General features: G+C 44.1%; 1 protein-coding gene across 1 annotated transcript in view; it reads right to left on the bottom strand.

Moving 5' to 3' along the window:
* The window catches only part of PPM1H (protein phosphatase, Mg2+/Mn2+ dependent 1H), a 259,966-nt gene that overhangs the window by 56,255 nt on the left and 178,185 nt on the right, over positions 1-25,526 (bottom strand). Inside the window, exon 8 of the mRNA XM_077778812.1 lies at positions 13,153-13,271. Coding sequence (XP_077634938.1) covers positions 13,153-13,271 — 119 coding nt within the window. The remainder of the gene's footprint in view (positions 1-13,152; positions 13,272-25,526) is intronic.

Genomic DNA, 25,526 nt, shown 5'->3' with positions numbered 1-25,526 from the left:
TTTTTTTACATTTATTTATTTTTGAGAAACAGAGTGAGACAGAGTGTGAGCAGGGGAGGGGCAGAGAGAGAAGGAGACACAGAATCTGAAGCAGGCTCCAGGCTCTGAGCTAGCTGTCACACAGAGCCTGATGCAGGTCTCAAACCCACAAACTGTGAGATCATGACCTGAGAAGTTGGACACTTAATCGATTGAGCCACTCAGGCGCCCCTTCTGGGGTCTGTTCTAACCATTTAGATTTTTAAAACATATGTAATTCTTTTTTTAATTTTTTAAATGTTTTTTTTAATTTTCTTATTTTTGAGAGAGAGAGCACGCGCATGAGAGCAGGGGAGGGACAGTGAGGGAGACACAGAATCCAAAGCAGACTCCAGGCTCTGAGCTGTCAGCACAGAGCCCGACACAGGGCTCAAACACATGAACTGTGAGATCATGTCCGTAGCCAGTCAGATGCTTAACTGACTGAGCCACCCAGGTGCCCCAAAACATATATCATTTTTTTTTTAATTTTTAAAAATGTTTTTATTTCTGAGAGAGAGAGACAGAGACAGAGAGACAGACAGAGAGACAGCGTGAGCAGAGGAGAGTCCGAGAGAGAGGGAGACACAGAATCTAAAACAGGCTCCAGGCTCTGAACTAGCTGTCAGCACAGAGCCTGATGCAGAGCTCGAACCCACGAACTGTGAGATCATGACCTGAGCCGAAGTCAAACGCTTAACTGACTGAGCCACCCAGGTGCCCCAAACATATATAATTCTTATAACAACTTTGCAGGACAGATATTAACATTAACGCAAATAAGAAAATAGAGGTCACCCAACTAGGAAATAGAGGTCAAACTCACTTCCAGGTCCACCCCAAAGTGCGTTGTGCTCTCAGCCACGGTTCTCTGCCATCCATGAGGAGTTATAAATCTATGCAAACGCCATAAAATTTAAGTTCCAACAAGATTGCTTAATTACTAATCCCCCTCATCATAAAAAAACATACAATTTTTGTAAAGTTTTTATTTACTTAAGTAATCTCTATACCCAAAATGGGGCTCAAACTCACGACCCTCAGATCAAGGGTCTTCTAAGCCAGACAGATGCCCCTCATACAAATTTTCTAAAAGCCTGGCCCCCTCTCCCCCCCAGATTTAGAAGTTTAAACATACCACCTTCTTAGGCTTTTCCTTCTCTTGCCAATAGGATGGATATTCAAGATCATTGTAGAATTAAATTTAACCTGACATCTGGCTTTCAAATTGTTCTGTTGATAATAAATTGCAGACTCTAAACCTTCACACTTATGTGCCCAGGTTTTTCACAGGGTGATCCAAGACCATTCAAAAGGATTAGGCAAATCTGGGGAGGGAGTATCATCTACTCAGGATGAATAGAAAGGAGACACCAGCAAGGGAGATGCCCTGGGAGCATTGTCTCCTAACTGCTCTGTGTATTTATACCATGCCTGGGGCCTGGACTATGCAGGTTATGGGCATAAACATCAATAAAGGGAAAAGAAGCTCAGCTCAACCCTGACCCACTCACTGTAGGCACCAATGCACTTGATACCACCTCTCATCTTTTACAGTCCAGTCCAGGACCCCTCCTAACAATTCTCCTGGGCCCACACAGGTGGAAAAAGAAGTTCCCAAACAGCAGGAAGAAAACCAGGGGCAAGGAGTCGCAGATCTGCCAGAGTCCACGCTGCCCGGTGTTCTTTAAGTAACCATTTCTGCAAGCTGCTGCTCATGGCCACAAGAAGAATCTAGGGCTGCCCAAAGCCAGTGTTTAAGGACATGCAGGAATCACCTGTGAGGTTTAAAAAAAATACATATTCCAAGACCTCAGAGATTCTGGAATGTTTTTTTTTTTTTTAAATTTTTAATGTTTCATTTTTTTTCTGAGAAAGAGAGAGACAGTTTGAACAGGGGAGGGTCAGAGAGAGAGAGAGAGAGATACAGAACCCGAAACAGGCTCCAGGCTCTGAGCTGGCTGTCAGCACAGAGCCCGACACAGGGCTCGATCCCACAAACCATGAGACAAAGACCTGAGCCAAAGTTGGACGCTTAACCAACTGAGCCACCCAGGTGCCCTTGGAATGTCTTTAATAATCACTCTCGATGAAAAAGCTTCGCTGTGGGGAAATACTCCTCTGCCACTTTCAGTATGGGTTTGTCCTATACTTGAGTAGAAACTCATGAGGGTGAAGACTGTTTTAATCTGCTTTGTACCTACAGTGCCTAACACAACACCCATGTCCCCGAATGAGGAATGGCTAACACAGACCACGCCCCAGAGATGAAGCCCTGTGCTCTAAGTTCCTGAGCATGGGGCACTGCATTTGACTTAACTTAGGTAACTGACAAAGCTGGTTTAATCCTCATAGAAGTTGAACCTAGAATTGGTAGAGTATCATTGCTTTACATAGTATCAGCTTTTCTAGTTCTTATAGAAACTTGTATGTTTAGTTCTTCAAGGAACAGACAAACCTTACCCTTGCTCTGAATCAGTCTTTGATTTACTTATCTGAAGGTAAGATGAACATGGAGGTGGGATGGAATCTTTCAGGGTTCAGAGTGGTAGTTCTCCAACTTTGCTATGTGGCTTCCTGAGTCCAGAACCTAGGGGCTTTAAACTAGCACTTGAGCTGCATCTGATGAAGATATCCCCTAGCCATGATGGGTTAGCACCTTCATGGAACTGTCAGCTTGAAGCCAGCAACGCTGTCTTCCTGCTCTGAAACCTTGTGGGCAGGTAAGGGGTTTCAGGGAAAAGAAAAAACTTTATCGAGCTCTGCTTAAGAGTGAAATTTTATGGGGCACCTGAGTGGCTCAGTCGGTTGAGCGTCCAACTTCAGCTCAGGCCATGATCTTGCAGTTATCGAGTTCGGGCCCCACGTCAGGCTCTGTGCTGAAAGCTCAGAGCCTTCAGCCTGCTTTGGATTCTGTGTCTCCTTTCCTGTCTGCCCCTCTGCCTCTCATGCTTGGTCTCTTTTTCTGTCTCAAAAATAAATAAATGTTAAAAAATTTTTAAAAAAGAAAAGAGTAAAATTTTATAACTGGAGGAATGTAGGTTGGGCACAGGAAAATGTTTCCTTGGCGAGGTGGTTAAATACCTGGAAATTTGGTGGAGTGTTGTAGCACTCACTTCTCTGGAATTTCCTTAAAAACAGGATCTTATAAATAGGCTGAGGATTGGACCATATGTCTTTCTAAATATACCATCAGCTCCATATTTCGGCCGTGCTGTGTGTCATTTTCATACTTTATAGAGGTGCAGAGCTCTTAAGGGTGAGAAAATAAGATGTTAGTTCTCCTTACCCTTAGCCCTGCATCAAAGTTCCTCGTGAGCTGACCTGAACCTACTTACCTAGATTGCTGGGTTACTGGGCTACCCGCCACTGCCCGGCACTCTCTCTATTGCTTCTATGTGTCACTTTCGTTAGGCTACCACCAGCAATATTCTCTAGCATACCCATAAAATACATACCAATAAAAGTACACACGGAGCTTTAAGACGTTGAAATACTTCTGTACTGCTTGGCAAATAATAATTGTCCCAAGCCCCCAGTTGCTGTTGTCTGGTATTCTGGACCCTCCCCTGGAATCTCCATACTGTTGTAAATAAAGAGTTAATGCCAGAGGTGTGTGGGTGGTTCAGTCAGTTAAGCATCTGACTCTCAATTTTGGCTCAGGTCATGATCTCATGGTTCATGAGTGTGAGCCCTGGGTTGGGCTCTGCACTGACCGTATGGAACCTGCTTGGGATTTTCTCTTTCCTTCCATTCTCCTCTCTCTCTCTCAGAATAAATAAACCTTGAAAAAAATGCCTGGCACAGCAGGGGGCTTCTAGGACCCACATGGAGTATATTCTTCCATGCTGACTATTGAAACTATTTTGAATCTTACTTCTGGCTTTCACATTCCCAAAACATACGTCTTATTTTACCTCTGGGCTTCCACTTGTATTGTGCCCACTGTCCAGAAGGTCTTTCCTTTTGACCCTGACCCTCTTAAAACTCCTCTCATATTTCAGACTTTTGGTTCAAACCCAGTCTTCTCCACGAAGTCTTTCCCAGCCCCAACTTCCCCTCTTAAAAACCACCACTGCCTGGATCACAGCCATGAGCATTTCTTTAAACCCCCTTTTTATAAATAAGCTCTACATTCTGTCTTGCTCTGGTTATTTATACACAAATTCCTGAAGATCTAATTCCCTCACTCTTGAGATTTTAATAGATTTATAGGTAAAATGGTATTGTTCGATAAATTTCCAGAAAGCCAGTCCTTGAGCCAGCTGGTCATCCCTATGAAGTGACACAGTCCTATCTGACAAGATCCTACATGAGGGCTACTGAGGGGCATGGTCTCCGAGCACCTTGGAAATGGCTCAGGAGGGCTGCAGTGGGACTTTAAAAATTCCAGCATCCAGGACTCAAAACAAAACAAAAACAGAGTCAATGTATGGATCAAAAAAACCCCATAAAAACAAACAAACAAAATGACCTAGAAACAAACAAAACACGTATTCATTAGCACTCAGGGATAGAGCGGATTCCTAATTGTACTGAGTGTGCCTCTGCCACAGATAATGGCCCCACCTAGTCCTTGATCAGCCAGCACAACAGCTGTGGGACAGGCCTGCTAGGCAGAAGTAGCCAATGCACCTGACCTTCCTTCAGTCTCTTGTTTCTCTAAGCTGCCTTCCTTTTACCTGTTGGTCTCTACCTTCTCATTACCTCGAGAAACCAGCAACTCAACACATATTAAAAATTTTTTTAAATGTTTTATTTATTTTGAGAGAGAGAGAGAGAGAGACAACATGAGCAGGGGAAGGTCAGAGAGAGAGGGAGGCACAAAACCCAAAACAGGCTCCAGGCTCTGAGCTAGCTGTCAGCACAGAGCCCGACATGGGGCTCAAACCCACCAACTGTGAGATCAGGACCTGAGCCGAAGTCGGACGCTTAACTGACTGAGCCACCCAGGCGCCCCTTTTTAAAAATATTTTTTAATGTTTTATTTATTTAACTCAACATCCTCCTTAGATTGTGACCCTCCTTGCTTACCATCTCACTCTCCATAATATCTGCTGATTATATTATTGGGCACACAGAGCACTTATTACATGCCAGACTTTGTTGAATGCATACTAGCTCATAACCTCCTATTATTAGGTACCATCATTAACCCCCTTTGCATGTGGGAAAACCAAAGGGACATGTTTGTCCAAGCCACAGCTGGGGAATGCCCTAGTCAGAGAGTCTGGCTCCACTTCCCTGTTCTTAACTACGGCTCACTGCCTAATATGCAGCAGGTATACAATAAAGGTTTGCCAAATGTAAAGACATGTGCCTCCCTGTCCTGGAAGTGAGTCTGGGTTAAAAGGACACTGGCTATTTTAACAGGGATTTATGCAATCCCTTGACATGGTAAAACTTCCCCAGAAGACCTGGAGCTAAGTCCCCACCACGCATGTACTGCAGAGCCCCAAACAATGGTCACCGGAGAAGAGCAGGGGATATACTCTTCTTAGGAGCATATGCGTTGGTATGGACAAGTGCTATGACTGTTCAAAGGGTCTCAGGGGAAAGAAAGGCTTGGAAGTAGTTTGGCCACTTTAGGAATGATAAATTTACACCTGTCACGGGAGCAGAAAGGTGTGTGTGCGTGGACAATCAACAGGGAGCAAGCCAGTTGGGCACCTCTTTCATTTCCCCTGCCTGTGGCCTGACAGTGCCAGTCTGTCTTGGCTTCCAACCATTTGTGAATACCTCATAGCTTCCTCTGGCCACATGGGCAGAGCAGAGGGGAGGGGAGCGGGGAGCAAGGAGTCATTTATCACTGTCAGGAGATGTGCTGCACACAGCAGGGCAGGCCTTCTTCCCTGCTGCTCCTGAAGCTAGAGCTGCAAATCCCAAAAAGATGCAGAACATGCACATGGCAAATAACCATTCATCATCTTGGCTGTGGGAGCCCCCACAACAGCCCCTCCCCGCATGAGGCTGACCCGCTCAGACTTCAGCTCTAGGCTCCACTGGAACTTGGAATGCAAGGACTTTTCGGGTGCCTCTTCCCTGCCCCAGCCAATGCCCATCCTGGACAATCTATAGGGTTAAAATTTTCTCTGAAACTCAAGCCCCTCCTTCCTCTGCAAAGTCAGATTTCCAGACTGCTGCCAAGGTGGCCCATGATCATTGAGTTATGAGAATACAAGTTGCTAGGCGGAAATTAATACCAGTTTTAACTAGGGGGAGGCCTGCTTTCTTGTGAAGTAATTATAAAATCAAAATGTGATATTTCTCTGGTGGGTTTAAAAAGCCTCCCCGTGAGGTCTGTGGCACAACAGCAGTGTCAGGATTTGCAACAAGACGGGACTGAGAAATCCTTTGGTGCTCCAACAATGCTTGCTAGTCAAGAGACACCTGCAGGTAGGTTTCCAAAGATTGGGTTAAAAGTAATTAAAAACAAAAAGAGGGAAAAGGACAGGGTTTGAAATTTCCAATTACTCTTTAAAACTCAAGAGTCAAGCTGTTAAAGAAAACGCAGGCTTTCCAAGTAAGATTAATATTGCTAAGCTAATTAGAACCACAGGCATGGCCAATATATAAATTCAGGCCCCAAAGAGGGACACTGTCCCTTTAAAAACTGCCTGGGGAATCAGTGGAAAAGCTAATGAGGACTGTCAGTTGGGGCTGCTTTAATAGGTGGTCCTCCAGAGGATGAAGCCTGGGGTTTTGGTAACAGGGCTTCTGTGCTTGATTCAATAAATCAATTTATATTATATGCCGGTGCAGCTCTGGAGTTGGCTTCATAAAGCATTCTGTGGCATTTCTCAATCTGCTTATCCACTTCGCTGTCAGCTTGCCTGAATGTGCTGTCAGAGGGCACTGAAAAGAGCAGTAAAGAATAAGATAGAAGCCATATCTACAATAGTTGTGAAACTCGACCCAGTAGCTCCAGACCACACTTGGGGCTGCCTCCAGTGAGTTTCTCTCCAGAAAATGTCTGGATTATTTACTGGTAAGAAGCCCAATGCTGTGGGGCTGTGGCTCTCATCCCTGAGTTGGGTTCCAGGCTGCAGATGGAGAATAAAGTTCACCCCAAACAGAATGAAAAGGATTGGAAGCAAAGTTGCTTTTTAATCAGCTCCTTGGGGTCTGAAATACTTCCCAAGAAGTAAAAGGAAAAGCAAGAGAAACAAAAGTGCCAGTGGTTGGCACTGGTCCAGCAGGCAGTGGGCAGAGGCAGTGAGGGAGGTAGGCTACCAACCAGGGCAAAGGGCATGAGCCTTCCTTCAGGCTGGCCAACAGGCTTGCCAAGTAGTGACCACTAGAGATGAGCTGTCCCTAAACACAATGACCAATGCCTCTGAACATCTGCAAAGTGGAGGGACGCCTATCCCCCAGCCAACTCAGAGGCTGGCAGCAAGGAGGCCAGAAGCCATAGAACGTGGCCATGGTATTTGACTAGCTCACCCTGTCTGTGCTCAGCTCTTTTTGTTTTGTTTTGTTTTACACTTTCTGCCATTGGGATATCCAGTTATGGGCTGCTCCTTGCACGTCCTCCACCCCAGCTAGACCCATGCCCTTACGTTATCCAGACTGCAGAGCCATCCAGTACAACTTTTCGTGATGGTGGCAGTGTTCTGTATCTGCAGGAGTCACTAGCCACATCTGGCTACTGAGCAACTGACATGTGGCTAGCGTGACCTGGGAAAGAAAATTTTCATTTTATTTAATGTTAACTACTATAAATTTAAACAGCCACATGTGGCTAGTGGCCACTGTGCTGGAGAGCCCTCAGAATAGAAAAATATTTCCTTTGCCTTAATAAAAGCAGTGAGTACTACAAGGATAAAATGGTGGCTGACCCCACTCAGCTCCCCGTGGAAAAAGCCCGGATTGCAAAGGAAATACAGGAGGGGAAAATGACCCTGATGTGTCATCAAGTTAGAATCATAAAGAGTTAAGGGCTGCAAGAGATTAACATGAAACGTTGCCATCGCTGGAATATTTCTAATGGAACTGGTCTTTTCCAGAAGTTTTGAAAAGCAGAGCAAAGTCCATCCCCCACCAGACACAGAGGTTGGCAGCAAGGGGCAAAGGAAGCATTTTACAAATGAGAGACCCAGGTCCAAGATTTGCCCAAGGCTCCAGAGTTTTGGCAGAGCAAGGCCCAGCGCCCACAGAGCCCATCTCCCAAAGCCATAAATTCTGTACTAACTAAGCCAGGCTGTCTCAAGTTACGGGTCCGGACTGTCCTCGGAAATAAGACCATCATAAATGTTAGAAAGGCTTTGCTCAAGGAAAGAATTCTGGTGTACTTTACTCATAACTAGAACCATCTGGAAGCAATCTCGCATTCACACAATGGACTTCTCTTCCTCTTTGGACCTCACTCTCTCTACAAATCCCATCAGGCCAGCAACAGCTGCTGGAGAGCCTGGCTGGCCTCCAGGGGTGTAGCTACAGACCCCCTTCCACACGGATGTCCTCCTGGGCCCCCAGCTTGCCCGGACACAGCGCACGATGAACACGCACCCCACGTGAGAAAGCTAAATCACCAGCAGGCCCGGGAGCAGGGACCCAGTGCCACAAAGGCAGCGGTGAGAAACTGTCGTTCCAACTTGGTAACATAGACGCTTGCCAGCAAATTACGGCCCGAGATGGCTCAGAGGGCTGCGGGTCGAGACACAGACTCACACTGCAAGCTATGCGCATCATGCAACAGCAGCTCAACACAAAGGGCTGGGGAGGAGGGGCGCCAGCCCGTACTGGGGCAAGGCCGGGACCCTGGCACCAGGGCCACTGACACCAGGCACAGAAGGTGAGGGCTGGGCCGCGTCAGGGACCAACTCAGTGCTGGGGGTGCTCTGAAGAAAATGCCTTTGTAAATCAAACTACTGGGCACGCAATTCCTTGAGCGGGGCAGGGGGTGGGGGGAGACAGGGAAGAGACCAGTTTCATTATGAAGGTCCTGGTGACAATAACCTTTTGTCCTCTATACAATCTGGGCCTGCCAAGCTGCTCCACAGTCTCTGAGAAAGCATGAGGTGGGGAGAGAAAGGCTCCCTGTCAGGAGGCCACAAACTCATCCCTGACGATGAGACAAACCCGCCCCCACCCCTGGAGTGGACATCCTCTCCCACACCTTCCTGTCCACTGCAGACAGAGCACGGAGGGCTGGCCTGACGCTCCTCTAAGATGGGAGCAGGCAATCAATGTTCCTCAGCATAGGAGACCTGGTTCTCTGCAGATCCTCCCCCGTCAGCACCTCCAAATCGCACACAGACTCTTAGTGACGAGTGTGAAGCAGCCCAGTTTAATTTGGCTGGCAGTCTAGTAGGTCAGACTGGGAACCAGAAAAGATAGTACCTCAGCTGCTCCTGAAATGCTTCACCCCTTCTTCTTGTTTATAGGACTGTCACAGAGACACGAATCCTGGTGGATAGGGACCCCCCCGGCGCCCCCTGATTCACTTGGCACTACAGCTCAAAACTGAGTAATTATGTGTAATCTCACCCTGAAGAAAAATGGACTGTTGCATTGTATCACACAGAGCTCTAGGCCTCAGAAACCTGGGATCTAGGCCTTATTCTGACACTTCTGCATTGGTAGAAGCTGAGCAAACCACCTAATCCCTCTCCATCTCAATCCGCTCAACCACAAAATGGGAACAAGGAGGAGTCCTTCAGCATCGATTAACTGGGCACGGTAAACAGTGTGTACCTGGAGCAACGCTGTCTGGGCTCACGTCCCAGCTGCTCCCACTTACTATTATGGAACCTTAAAACAGCCTCTGCCTCAGTCACCTCATCTGTGAAACAAATCTAATTCACAGGACTGTGAAATAGAAGGAATCATGTACAACTCTCATCACAACTCCTGGCCCTTAGCTCTTCCAGTAACTGTCAGGTAGGCCCACTGCCATCACACTTAGTGGGGGCCAGGGGGGGCCCATGTCCACCACAACTGGGTATATGCTATAAGGATTAAAGGGTTTTGAATTAAGTGAACTCTTGATTTGTGGAAGTATTCCAGAAGAACAAGTTCACAGGCCAAGGCTGACTCTGAAGCCAAGAAACATAAAGGAACATGGTAAGGACCTGTCTCCTTGAACATGACTCATTCCAAATACTTACCAGACCACCTCAACCAATTCCAACAACTTGGTAGTCATTTAAGGCATTTGTGGGAAAAGAGTCACAGACCTTCGTCTCCCTTTCTATAGAATTTGTCAGCTCTTCTCTTTCTAGAGACAACTTGGAGGGGCAGCAACATGTGATCCCATGGGTTTTCTTTAAGTCCTGTCTACAATAACTGGCATATCTGAGGTTTCTCAAGAGAGATTAAACATTTAAAAAAGGAATTTACTCAAGTTTAAATTCATTAACGGTTATACAGGCAGTAGTCTAACTGGGTCTTTAACTCCCCCACTTACTCCAACAAAGGTATAAAGAACTCTCCTTTTCCTGAAGCATCCATTTCAAGTCAAAAGCACAGGTAGGAAATACACAATGATGTACATCAATGTCTGCTCACAGGCAAAGCTGGAGCCAACAGCCACACAAGGAACCGTGCTGAAACAACTCAGCAAGTCATGTCTGACTGAAGCCATTCTCAGTCTTGGCTCCTCAATTATTTGGTGCCGTCTGTGAAGTTCCATACATTATATACAGCCTGTTTATGGACTGCTTATTTTCTTAGGATCATGCTAATTAATACCGTGTGTGTGTGTGTGTGTGTGTGTGTGTGTGTGTGTGTAAGAGAAAGCAAGAGACTGAGTGTGGGTGTATGAAGTTGGATGTAATCTAGTCCCTGAATGTATCTACATTTTAAAAATTATAAAATGGGGGTAATCTTTAGCCACTTGTTTACCAAGTATGTCTTGGCTGCTTAGATCTAATTTGCCTTTCTGGCATAGGAAGAACACACAAACGGCCTTGCCTCAAGTTTAACGTTTCTCAGATGCAAGCAAGCTCCTTATTCCCACCCGTCCCACTCACCATCCACAACTACCTGGCTCTCAACTGCAGTCACTCACACCCTTTCCTGAAATCTAATAATCAATCATGGGTGTTTACTGGGTGTCTGGCACCAGGCAAGGCACTGCCCCCTCCTGGAGGATTACAGACTAGTCAAAGAGACATATTTAAACAGGTAAGTGGAATAATTAATGACTTACCTCTTACAGTTCTCCCTCAGCCTAAATCATCTAGTTTCTTGTTCATTTCCTTCCTTCTCTGTTTTCTGCCTCCATCCCTCCATTTGACCCTTGAGACCTCACATACATAGCTCTATGCTGTTGTTGTTTTTGTTTTTGTTTTGCTGGGTACCTAAATTTGCTTTCTCTTGCCGTTCTCCTTCAAACTCCTTAGGGCTGCCATCCTAAAATCTTGCTTTCATCATTCATTCTCCTTCTCAGAAACACAGCAGCAGAACCCACAGCCTCCCACAGTAAATGTATCTCTCTGCATGGCTTCCCTCATCCTTGATTACATTCCCTTGATACTGATTCAGTCTGATTTCCCATAGATAATCTCTTTCTTTTTGGCCATGTTCCTCACTGTCTCTCAGATCCACTCTTTTTGTTTATGTGTTTGCAATCATGGGGATTTCTGACCTGAGACAATGCTCCCTCCACAATTCTGCAAAACCTAGACCAAACCCAACCACACTTTTCTGAACTATGGTAGCCCTCACCTTCAACTTCTCTGTGAGAAGGGCTGATTTTTGATGACTGGATAAAAATGAACTTATTAAGAAAATTAATGCTTCCAGGGCACCAAAAACTCCAGAACCTCAGAGCTGCAAAGAGGGTAAACCCTTTCTGCCAAATCCATTCATGTTCTACAATAGGGGTAAATAGCTTAAGCTTTGTCGGTCATACAGTCTCTGTGCCAACTACTCAACTTGTTGTAGAGTGAAGGTAGCCAAAGATGAAATGTATATAAATGAATGTGGTTGTACTCAAAAAATATATATAGACAGGGACGTGGGTGGAATTTGGGTTCTGGGCCATGCTTGCTGACCTTCCTCTAGAAGAAGAGTGGATAATAGTGAAAATCTTCTCTTTTAGATAATAAAGGATAAGTGAAAGGGCCTTAGATCAGCCCTTACTTTCCCTAGGTAGCTCAACTGTTCCCTTATCCTAGTATGTATTTAAGGAGTAGATTTCCAGCCTAAAAGTCACTACCATGAGACTTTGGGCTGTGATCACATTTTACAGCTCTTTTGGTCAACATGAGAAGAGAAAATGGAATTCACTTCTTTGTCTATGTTGGAGATATGGCAAGGAACGAGTCTACTGTCTCATCCTCCTCCTCTCCTCCAGTCTGGTGGGAGGCTCCCTGGCCAGTACCTGAGGGCTAACAGCAAATCTTCACCCCCAGTGAAGTGAGCCTCACCCCTTCACCCCCAATACTACGTGCCAGGCCCTGCGCTCTCTCATCTAGTCTTTACGTCAATCCTATGGTGGATACATACTTCATATCATATCTGACTTTCATATGGAAGGAATAGATGAGCTCTCGGTCAGCGTTAGCCACTGGTCCTCCATAGAAGTGATCTTGGTGCTGATATGGGTGTGTTATGGAAGGAGACGCCCCGCCAAGATTCTTATTTCAATGTAAATGTGAAAAAATAATGTATATGGCTCATTACCTCTAGTCTTTACAACAACCCTTCAAAGAACTTTTTTTTTTTTTTTTACTTTTTCCATAGAAAATTAAGCTCATAAGTGTTAAGTACTTTATCTAACTTTGCCTTTTTAGAAAGCTCAGAGTTGAGATTCAAATCCAGGCCAGTTTGGCTCAATAAACTGTTAGCCCATTCCTTTGAGCCCCTGACCTAAAAAACCAAATTAAATGTGTTTTAAAAGCCTCAAAAATGCTTGCTCATGTGAAGGGAGGAAGTATGTCAGCTTCATGGGGTCTAGTGTCCCCAAAGAGGACCTCAGGGAAGCAGAGAGGGAAACCAACACCATGATTTAAGAACAGTCACCCCGGCAAAAGGAGCAGAAGCGGGCAGAGCCCATAGGCCTTTGCCACCAAACCAGATCTCTGGCTGCACAACCTGATCCAAACTGCGTAAGTGGCTTTTTATGACGGTGACGATTCCTTCACACATACTGTGGCAGTGCTGAGGCAGAGGGAGGCATGTTCTTACCAGCCTGTCATATTAAAGTCCCTGTAGAGCATCTTCTTTCCAAGTTCCTTTCTCTGTACTCTCCTTGGAAACTCCAAATGTGTGAATTCATTTCCCAGCAAGTGAGGCTGCATGAATGCCTAATAGCAAAAGAAAGGAATGGAGAAAAAAATAAACCACATATTTAGAAGAAAAAATAAGACTCAATAATGTTTTGCAAATCAAGACATATTTCAAAACCCAGAAAACTATTCTAAGGGAAAAAATAGGTGTATTCAACAAATAGAAAAATTATTTCTATTCTACAAGTAGAATATCAGCAAATAAAAATCACCAACTAACAAAGGGATATAACTTTTTCATTTAATATAATAAATTAATTGTAATCAGAGACACAATTGCAAAAGACAAAAGGAAAAGAACCTGAGTTTCTCCAAAAGTTCACTTTTTAATTCAAATCCAAGATCTTTTCATTTTCCTGAATAGCACGTTGATGCAGCAAGAAGGCTCTCCCTGACTCTCCTACTTGGCTTTCTCTGCTCCTCTCCTGCTCACACTCTTGGCGATCATGGTCTTGCCTTTGAAACCTCCACATCAACACAATGGCCCAAGAGAGCAGGTTGGGACTGGATACACCAGACAGGAACTTTCTGTTGGACTCCCTCCATTTTGCTCTGCAGTAATTTGATCATGTAATTGGAAGACTATTTCAGAGCAGATGGCTTCTTCCCCTCCCCCAAATCTCTGTTCACACTACAAAAGTCTTGAGCAAACAGCCACTTAGGGAATTGCTTTGAAACAACAAACAGTCTCATTGTCACGTTCAAAATTCAAACCCGCTATCCAAGAGACGAAATGCTCAAGTATTAACTTCCTGCTCAAAGCCCACACACTATAAGCAGACTTGCCCCGAAGCTTCCCCATACCGAGCCATACACCTGCTTATTAGCAGCGTGGTGGAATGGATTCTTTCTCTCCCTCCCTCCATTATTTTTAAATTTTTTTATCTTTTTATTTTTTGGCAGGGAAGAGTGGGCAGAGCAAATCATGACCTGGCACTGTAGGAAAGCAAGGGATCCCTGCCACAGGACAGATGGCCATGTCCTCAGCCTCCTGGAAATAGGCACCTCCCACAGCCTCTTTCCCAAGATCTGACACCAGGAGACCTCCTGCTAATCCTCATAGTGGTTTGGAGGTTTAGTTGGACATTGGTCATCCTAAGCTAAGTATATTGGGAGTCAAAGGCCCCAAGCTGAACTGTCCCCAGGTTGGCTAGACTGGGCCAGATAATGGAACTCTTGAGCAAGCTTGCAGACATGGCAGGCAGTACTGAGAAGGGGAACGGTCTTTACTGTCTTGTGTAGCTCCCAAATTTCCCAGGTCTTACAGGAATTCTGGAGCATCCTGAGGGGTTCTGAAACCTCTGCTGGGAGTGAAGGTTGGGTGCTGCTGAGCATCAAGGACCCTTAAACACTGAGCTTTAGAGAGAGTTCCCTGGGATGGAAGAAAGGGAATACTTTATGGCAGGTCTGTGGTGTGGGCTTTGGGTGAGCCAGACTCGGGTCTGAATCCAAGTTCTGCATGGATAAGCTGTGTGACTTTAGTTGGTGATTTAGCTTCTGGAACCTCAGTTTCTCAGTCTGAGACTGTGTATTTATCTCACACTTTTAATAATTAAATGAGTGCACTTAATTGTAATTGTCTCTGCTCATAAAAAAATGATTATATCCATCTAATGATTACTGATCCCTATGACATCCTGGGCACCGTGGTATGTGCTTTGTGAGCTCTCCTATCACACTGCCAACAACCATAAAAGGTGGAAATGGCTACACAATCGTGGATCCCAGTGCAAAGTGAAAATGTGGAGACTGTTCAAAACTAAGAATTTCTGAACCACGTACAGAGCCTATGCAGCTGTAGGCGTCACACACCCAGGAGGCCAGCTGGACTGATCGAAGGAGCTGAGGCATAATTAGTCCATGAATAGCAACACCTACTATGTACCCTTTAGCATCTCCTAGAGCTTTGGGGCTCTATCGGCATGACATTTTGGTTTATGCCCCACCCCCCAAGCTTGCTTAACACTGACTTAGGGGTTACCGTGCACCAGGCATGCGACACACTTGCTACAACCTCAACAATCCTACAAATCACACATCAGAGACTCACTTTACACATGAGGAAACTGAGGCCCAGAGAACTTAAGACACCTAACCCAAGGTTATCAGCCAGGGCTGGGTGGTCTCAGAGCCTAAGCCTAATACCATGTCCATAAACACCCATCCCAACCCTTTAACCTACACACACATTTACAAAAAAAAAAGTGGGGGTGGGGGGAGAGAAAAAGCCTATGATCCTGTTGCTCCCGGGCCATGCAAAGTCTAAATGGCCAACAGGTACCTGTGAGGATCTAGTTAACAAAACATTACAGATCAGCAATTCAGCCACAAGGATGTTCCTGAAGAAGCTGAAAGAAATCCTTTAACAATAGGAGGGACTAAATAAAGTAGTAAAAATCTATACAACGGAATTCTATGGTGTCACTTACAATGATGCTACAGAGAATAGGAATGACACGAAAAGAGCAGATATATATGTAAAAAAAAAAAAACAGGTCATCAAACATATGTGAGTGTGTGTGCACGTAGGTGTATGAGGTCATGTAAGTTATGTCATATACACACAGATCTAGATATAAGACATATAGGTACATACCAATGAATGTGTGTGTTTAATCTGGGTAAATACCCCCCATACACATCATTAAGGAACAGGTTAGGAGTGAACCCTAACCTATGTACATTTCTTCGCAGACCCAAGGGCCTCAGAGGGATCAATGTGCAGCGTTCCAGACACCTGGCCTCGTTCCCAGGAGAGTGAGTGGCTCTCTGATGGTGCTTTCCCTGGGTACCCTCACACTCTTCTTGCTAGTACATGTTTGTCAGGGCAGTTGTAAGGGAAGGGCTGCTGAGGCAGACGTCTGCAAAGTAGCTAAGAACTCATGAGCAGCTTGCTTTCTGCAGGGGTCACCTCACCTCTCCCTCTGAGTGGTCTTAAATCCCATGTTCCTGTCATATCTGTAGCCCCATCTCTTGCAGGGACTTTCAGGGTCTCATACTGCTTGCTTTCTCTCATTCTAGCAATAGGCTACTGTGTTTCATCACTCCTAAGATGCCCTTTATTAGAGGAGTTATTTTATTACCTCTAAGAAAGAGGGGAAGCTGCCCATTAAACAAACTGCAATACTTTCTTTGAATTTTTATTTTATTCTTTTTGAAAGGGCTCCTTTGGACTTGGACAAATTTTTATATATCACTCTGGGGTATATTTAAGAAGATTATATAGATGAAGTATATTGGCTAGGGATTTCCAAAATGGCTTCACATTTAGAATTCAACTGCCCATCAGTTTTCAACTCTGAATCACTAAGGGTCATGATTTCCTAGGCAATAGTGACCCATGTTTCATGGGAGCGTTGGTGATGCAGCATTTCTTAAATAATTCACCCAAGAACTAGGAGCCTCAGAACCAGGGGTGCAAAGTTCTTAAGTTAGTTCTGCAACGATCCAGAGCCAGCTTACTTTGGACTCCCACTTCTGGAATATGGCTGAACAAGTCAGATTCACGCCTCCAAGCCCCTCTGTACAGCGGGATCAATCCACAAAGGCTTTAAGAGTGCTTCATTTTTGTCTTCAGGGTTTTCTTCTAAGCTGCCAGATGTCCATCCTGCAAGTTTGGTGCTGTTCTTTTGATGTTTGTACATGCCTAGGAGGGGACACCCATGTCATGCCTGCCACTTGACAGCAACAATCAGTTGTAAAATATCCCAAGTTCAGATATGTACAGAAGGTGAAAAAAAAAGTGCCTTCGCTCTGAAGAAATACTGCAATATGTGTCCTCCATTGATACATTAGATTTCTCTACCTGTATGGTTATTTTCCTTCCTCTCTTACTGCCACAGCACATTTCATATGATGCAAGACATATTTTCTGTCACAATTATGCCCACCATAGACTTCACCTCTATTCTGTGTGTACCGATGACATATTTTTACTACTTTTAAAAATTGCCTCCATGTCCTAATAGTAGGCTTCCTTCTTACCAGCACTTTCAACACTCACTCTTGTTGTATTTGTCAGACCTGATGGAGTTCCTGGTGTTAAAGAAAAAACAACTCAGAAACTAAATAGAAGTAGAGCAAATAGGTGATTACTGAAAAATGATATGCTAAAATACAATGGGACACATATCTGTTGGTTTTAGAGGAAAACATACTTCTGCTCATTAATGTATCTTTTTCTGCAATACTCACGAAAGTTTTTGGATTTCATCTTAGTTATTAGGTGGGCTGTTATATGGAAATACCACAGATGGCAGGTTTGAACAGCACACACTTAAGTCTCACTGTTCTGGAGGCTGGGAAGTCCAAGGTGAAGATGCCAGCAGATTTGCTGCCTGGCTTGCAGACTACTCCCTCTGGCTGCATCTCATAAGGGCTTTCCTCCGTCTCTCAGGGTGAGAAATGGAGCTCTCTGGGGTCGATTCTTATCAGGACATTAATCCTATCTGATGAAGACCCCACTCTCATGGCCTCATTTAACCTTAATCATTTCTAAAAAGGTCCTATTTCCAAATCCAGCACACGGGGCAGGGGGGATAGGGCTTCAATAGAAGGGTTTTCTTTTGGGGAAGGGGCGAGGTAGAGGGTGGGGAGGATGGCAGTACACTCAGTCCACAACATGGTCTTTTAGGTATACATGTTTAGAGAAGTACATATGTTAAGTCACCTAAATATTGTAAAATGTTATCTGATGGTTTCCCTTTTGATTTACCTGTATTTATGATTATTTTTTACTATTGAACATGGATTGCTTTTGTTTGAAAAAACTAAAAAAAATTTTGAGAACAGTTTTTAGTTATTTTTAATTAAGTTTTTATTTTAATTCCAATATAGTTAAAATATAGTGTTATATTCATTTCAGGTGTACAATGTAGTGATTCATCAGGTGTACAATGTAGTGATTCATCAATTCCAGACAATAGTCAGTGCTCATTAGGGTTAGTGTGCTCTTCACTCCTTCATCTACTTCACCCATCTCCCTACCAACCTCCCCTCTGGTGACCCTCTGTTCTCTATAGTTAAGAAGCTGTTTCTTGTTTTGTTTCTCTTTTTTGTTGTTTGCTTGTTTGTTTGTTTGTTTTTTAAGAGAGAGAGCATGAGCAAGGGAGGGGCAGAGAAAGAGAATTCCAAGTAGCCTCCATGCTGACGGTAGAGGCTGGAACTCATGAACTGTTAGATCATGACCTGAACCAAAATCAAGAGTTGGATGCTTAACCGACTGAGTCACCCATGCGCCCCCACTTTTTATTTTATTTTAGTGAGAGAGAGAGAGTGCGAGTGAGCAAGGGAGAAGGGTGGGGAGAGAGGGAGAGAGAAGGGGGAGAGGGAGGGAGAGAGGGGGAGAGGGGGAGAAGGAGAGAGGGAGAGAGGGAGAGGGGGAGAGAGGGGGAGAGAGAGAGAGAGAGAGGGAGGGAGAGAGAATCTTAAGTAGGCTCCACACTCAGCATGAAGCCCAATGTGGGGCTTGATTTCAAGACCCTGGGATCATGACCCAAGCCAAGATCAAGAGTTGGACACTTAACCAAATGAGCCACCCAGGCACCCCTCTTTTTCGCAGGCTCAATTGTTTCTTAAATTCTATATATAAGTGAAATCATATGGTATTTACCTTTCTCTGACTTATTTTGCTTAGCATAGTACTCTCTAGCTCCACTCATGTCAATGGAAATGGCAAGGTTTCATTCTTTTTCAGGGCCTAATAATATTCCAAAGTGTGTGCGTATCACATCTTCTTTAATCATTCATCTATTGATGGACACTTGGGCTGCTTCCATAATTTGGCTACTATAAATAATGTTGCTATAAATGTTGAAGTGCATATATTCCTCTGAATTAGTGTCCTTGTATTGTTTGGGTAAATACCACTAGCATGATTACTGGATGATAGGGTAGTTCTATTTTCAACTTTCTGAGGAACCTCCATGCTGTTTTCCAGAGTGGCTGAACCAGTTTGCATTCCCACCAATAGTGCAAGAGTGTTCCTCTTTCTCCACATACTCGCCAACATTTGTCCTTCTGTTGTTGATTTTGGCCCTTCTGACAGGTGTGAGGTGGTATCTCATTGTGGTTTTGATTTGCAATTCCCTGATGATTAATGATGTTGAGCATCTTTTCATGTGTCTGTTAGCCAGCACAGAGACATTTTATTCTCAGAAGCAGAGTGGGCCGCAACTTGGCAACTCAGAAACAACTTCTCAGAGGCTGTGCAGCATTCGGGTAACACGACCGGTTAGGGTTACTTCTCTAGCTGGCCTGCCCTGCCAGAAGCACTGCTCACATCAGTGTTCTGGAACCTTGAGCATCGAAAGTAATTTTATGCTGAATTCAATGTACGCAACACACCCAAAGTTTAAAGACTGGAAAACGGGAGTATAAGAATTTGTTAGGTTCCTCTCAGCAATTCAACCCCATGACTTCTTGAGTCCAAACCTATAAGATTCATGCACAATTTTGGAATGTTTTACTCTACTGCTCCTATCTGGGCCACTCATAAATAGGTATACATGACTACTGTCCCTTCCCAAAGCACATTTCGTAGTAATGCTGACCTGTTAAAAATGCAGACCTTAATGAGATAAAAACCCGAGACAGGAGAGCAAGCACACATTAAGAGCCCTACAAAATAAAAATTCTAGACACTCTCCTAAACATTCCTTATTTTTCTGATATGCTGGATATATTTTAGCTTTTTCTCCTGATGCTGCTATTTGGACATATGTATGTTAGAACATCTGCATGGTGATGCAGTAATACCAGCCACTTAAATATGTTCATTATTTTTAAACCTTAGCTAGACGTCAGGGCCAAGCATAGCACCCAACACAGTAAGACTCTAAGTAAGTATGTACTGGAAGAATGAATACAGAACATTCTGACCTGCTTTACACGGTTACACTTGATGAGTAAACGTCACAAAATAATACAATACAGCTTTCAATCTTTTGAAAAAGTTAAAATTAAGGTCCATGGTACATAAAAACAATCTTGGATACGTATTTCTATATTTTGGATTCAGTTAACTTTGTATAATTCAATAGCTACCTTCCTGTAAAACCACGTGTGTGTGGGTGCAATTATACTGTTTAAAACCTCATATTTCACATTCCTAAGAATGTCTAAATAATGTCATGTCTCTTCTATACTTAATAAGCATGCTGACTAGAAACCTAGACATGTATTCTATATTAAAATCCAATTTAAAGTGTGCTGGCCTGCTCCATGTAAAAAAAAAAAAAAAAAGGGACCAATTTTTGTGCCTCCATTTTTATCCTAAAATTTGAGGCTTTCCTACAAAGAAGCATAACAGAATGCCCCTAATGAGGGGTGGGGTGGGTACACTGGAGTTCATGTGTGTGCTGCAAATGGCCCCTGGAAAGAAAGCTTGGTAACTCCTGCCCCGACACAACCAAAGATAAGTTGCCAGTGGTCTTTTAAGGAGCGTGGAGTGTGCAGGTTTGTTAAAGAGAGACGAGGCCATATCCTTGCCACTTAGTACCTGGACAGCTAATGAGAATAAACTTCCAGACATGGTTGCATTTGGCCAGGGAAAGAAGAGACAGCTTGTCTAGGGAAATGATGCTGGAGTAACTTGTGTGCCAAGAAGGGCAGGGCCCCAGGGACGGAGAAGGAGGATCAGATGTCCTCTTCTGGCTACTTTCCTCTCCAGTCCAGGGCAGAAACCAGCTGCAAGGGGACAGAAGCAAGCACGTACTGTGATAAAACACAACCTCCCCATCCCAGTGAGGATCTCTGAGTTCAGTCATAACAGGAGGGGACAAGCCTGAAAAGAGATGTCATCTAGACCTTCTAGGAAGTCTATCATTAGAGCAGAGTGGGTAACTTGAACCCAGGTCTTTCTCACTCTGGAGCACGTGGATCTGAGCTCCACCCTCCTGGGCTGGGGAGAGCTTTGAGCACCTTGGCAGTGCAGGGCAAAAATAAGGAGTGGAAGGAGGAATCCAAATCTAGAGAGTGATATGTCTATAATGGTTACGGGAGACCAAGCACCAGGCTTCCTGTGGACACTGAGATGGTGGGTCCTGAGGTTACTTAAAATTGTCTGCTGGCAAACACAAAATGCTTACTCCTTCTCATAATACTATTCCCTTCTTAGCACAAGTGTGACTGTGGTCACACTGTGAGTGAGCCGTGCCAGCTACTGAGAGAACTGTCCCAAGTTTGGGGATATCCAGCCAGAGGAATCCATGCAACTAACACAGGAGCTCCTGCAAGTTCTGATATAAGGGGCTGGGACTCAAAGAACCAAAAAGGAAGTCTCTCTGTTCAGAGCTCAGACACTAGTGGGGGGGGACTAAGGAAGGCTTATAGGTGGAAACAGAAATATCCCCAGGGGCTAAGAAACAAAGTATGGGGCACTCACTGGGTAGGTCAGACAGAATCTAAAAAGCCTCTGAAGAGCTGTTCAGGCAAGGCCTCTGGGGCCAGAGCAGCAAGAACAGAGGCAAGGAAGTGCAAAGCAACATGGTTAGTATGGCCTTTGGAGCTGCTCTCAGGAGAAAACAGATAGATGGCAGAAGGGTGCTTTTCTGGGGAACTTGCCCAACCCCTTCACCTTGGTCTCCTGGAGAGCCCCAAAGAAGGTCCCTCCCCTAAACGGTAATAACCAGTTAAATAAAGTGAACATATCTTTTTGTAAAAAACTTTTTCAACCAAGTACCATATATACACAGTAAAGTTACTGTATCAAATGTGTGTGGGTCAACATATTCACAAACTGCACACACACGTGTAACTGGTATCTAGATCAAGAAACAATACATGATCAGCACCTGGGCTCCAGACCCCACCCAATCACTGCTCTCCCAATTGAAAGCATTATCCCAACCTGTGCATTGGTTTTGCCTGTTTCTTTTATCTTTTTAAAAAAAATTTTTTTTAATGTTTACTTATTTCTGATAGAGAGAGACAGAAAGACAGGCAGACAGAGACAGAGACAGAGCATGAATGGGAAGGGGCAGAGAGAGAGGGGACACAGAATCCCAGGCAGGCTCCAGGCTCCGAGCTGCCAGCACAGAGCCCGATGCAGGGCTCAAACTCACAAGCCATGAGATCATGACCTGAGCTGAAGTCGGACGCTTAAGTGACTGAGCCCCCAGGTACCCCTCGCCTGTTTCTATACTTACTATGGGATCCGATAAGCTGTCCTCAGTGCTGGGTAAGTCGGTGTGATTCAGTCATGTTGTTGCATGTGGTTAAAACGTGTTCATTCTCAGTACTGCATGGCATTTTAGCCTGTGACTATGATTAACAATCGTCTTATCCATTCTACTCTCCATGGACATTTGGACAGTTTCCAGTTTGGGCTAGTACACCCTGAGCTACTGCACACACTCTGGTTAGGTACCTACTACCTAGGAGAGGAATGGCTGTGCCAAACCCTTTTTCCCTGGGCCAAACCCTTTTTCAAGGTAGTTGTTCCAACTTCTACTTCCATCAGCAGAATATGGAAAGTGAAAATACTCATGTGTTAAATGATAGATTCCACAACAGGAAATAGTTTCTGAAGTCCTCTTACTAGGAAACTTTTATATAAGCTCATTTTTTTAAAGTTTATTTATCTTAGAGAGAGAGAGAGAGAGAGAGAGCGCGCGCGCACACATACACACGAGCTGGGAAGGGGCAGAGAGAGAGAGAGGGAGAGAGAGAATCCCAAGGAGGCTCTGCACAGCCAGCGCAGAGCCCAACTCCAGGCCTGATCTCATGAACTACGAGATCATGACCTGATCTGAAATCAAGAGTTGGACACTCAATAGGCTGAAACACCCATGCACCTTGCCCCCACTTTTGTTTCCTGAGCTCATTTTTTTTTTATTTCAGAAAAAAAAGTTCAGACCTTTCAGTATTTGTTTTTTTTTTTTAATATTTTTAATTTATTTCTAGGAGAGAGAGAGAAAGCGTGAGCAGGGGAGGGTCAGAGAGAGAGGGAGACACAGACTCTGAAACAGGCTCCAGGCTCTGAGCTGGCAGTCAGCACAGAGCCCGACGCGGGGCTCCAACCCACGAACGGCGAGATCATGACCCAAGCGAAAGTCGGACGTTTAACCGACTAAGCCACCTAGTTGCCCCCAGACCTCTCAGTATTTGAAAGGAAGTTATCAGAATGTGGATTTCCAGTGTTTAACACAAATCTTAATAAAAATTTGAGTAATCGCTCCTCTTTGTTGCCCTTATGAGGGAAAAAAACCCCATCAGATTATGGGAGAGGAGGACTGGAAGCTTTACATTTCAAGATGATTTACCATGATAGAAAGTCTACAGTCCTGAGTGAAATGGAATGAGTAACATCAACCAAGCCTACTAATGGTCAAATGAGATGGCTCTTGTAGAGCCAAGGCTGACTGCCTGATTTGCAGTGCAGGAAAAGAGTATTCTGGTTTGGGTTAAACAAAATTGAAGGAAAAATGTTAAATGGCTGAGATCTAAATATGTATGTGTTGGAGTCTTTCATAAAGAATTCTCTCAATCTTAATTTATCCTTAAAAATCTTAGAGTAACAAGAACCAAGCTTATGTATATATGCTGTTATAAAATTGAATATTGATAAGATTCTGTCTGGCTTACAGGGATGTCAAGAAAGATTCACATTTAAATTTCTACATAGGACTGTACTGATCAACCAGAGAAAAGCATGCCCCTAAAATATAACTTTAAAACTGTAAAATTTATAGCTTACGATAAAGGAGCCACATGGAAACTGGTATGCAAATGGATATATTAAACAAAATTGCCTAGATTTGTCAACTCTACAACAGTTTAATGTATAGAATAAGGGCTAAAAAGTATTCATTTACATAAAACATATAAAGTTTCCATATTCATATGCTTAATGCTTTTTCCTCCCAAGCAAAGTCTGGGAAAGGAATTCATTTGAAGAGAGAACAACTCATGTCAGCAAAAAGGACGTGCCTGCATATCTTCAATCCCTTTGCATATGCAAATGGAATTTATAAATTTTATAAAAGGCCACAGAAGTGGTCCCAATGGCAGGGCGACCATAAAAAAGTTCTTCATATATAGTTAGATTGGAAACTAAGAGATTTTATTTTGTCTCTGATCTAGGCACTGTTGTAAGCACGGTATGAATATTAACTCCTTAGTCCTCATACCAGTCTTGGGAAGGTCCTGTAATTACCCGATTTCACGATCAAGCAAGTGAAGCACAGAAGACTTTTTATCAACAGCTAAGCTTTTGCCCTGGTAAACCTCAGTGAATGCTATCTACCTCTTTCAAAACATATTTAACATCCACATATTTAATGGATGCATGACAATATCTTGCTTCTTTACACTAAGACCAATTTTTAAGGGACCCTATGGACAGATGGTTCTGGCTCTATGTGCCCAATTTTTTATTCAGAATGTTGGAGGGGAAAGGGGTTTTAGAGAGACTAAAGATTATGTATGTGTAGCAACTGTGCAGAATCAGAGTTTTTCTAAGAATAAAAGTAGTTAGGGATCCATTCTCGTGGTTATTTGTTTAGCTGTGTGGAATTCATTTTTTTAGCTCTGCAGAGTAGGTACAGAATGCCTCGGCATCAAGCCTCTGACTCTTCCCAATCTGGAATATACAAAGCATCCATTTATATTCATTTTCAAAATCAAGGGTCCGGAAGCAATGAGGTTCAGTTGTAAGTGCTAATGTCTTTAGAGTCTTCCCTGATGCCAAGCAGTGATCCTAGGGCAGCCAAATATAAACTCTGACTCTACAGCTCTGGGCAGGGCCAGTTTTGTGCTCTAAAGATCTCCTGGCTGGGGTACCTGGGTGGCTCAGTTGCTGAGCGTTTGGCTCTTGATTCCAGCTCAGGGCCTGGTCTGAGGGTCGTGGGATCAAGTTCTGCATTGGGTTCTGTGCTGAGCATGGAATCTGCTTAAGATTCTCATTCTCATTGTCTCTCATTCTCCCTCTCGCCCTCTCAAAAATAAAATAAAAATCTCCTGGCTTCTCTGTGACACCTGTGTGATCAACTGAACCTATAGCACATATGAAAAATGCCAACCATTTTTGCCTGCCATTTTTTTATTAGAAGTTCTCAAACTTACAGGCAATTTTGTGAAAAAGGGTTAAAGGTGGGGGGAAAGGGAGAATTAGAGTGGATTTCCCCATGACACAGTCATCAAGGCAAGCAGAATGGTGGTGAAGTTGCCACCCTATGACTAAAGAAAGGCCTCTTGGGTTTCACAACCTGATCTCAAGGCTAAATGTGATAAGGCAGTGGTGGGTCATTTTTACTCACTAGCACACTTGACACC

Source organism: Crocuta crocuta, unplaced genomic scaffold, assembly GCF_008692635.1.
Source record: "Crocuta crocuta isolate KB4526 unplaced genomic scaffold, BGI_CrCroc_1.0 scaffold791, whole genome shotgun sequence".
NCBI classification, from domain to species: Eukaryota; Metazoa; Chordata; class Mammalia; order Carnivora; family Hyaenidae; genus Crocuta; species Crocuta crocuta.
Note: the sequence above shows the minus strand (reverse complement) of the source record. Positions and strands in the feature narration are given on the sequence as shown.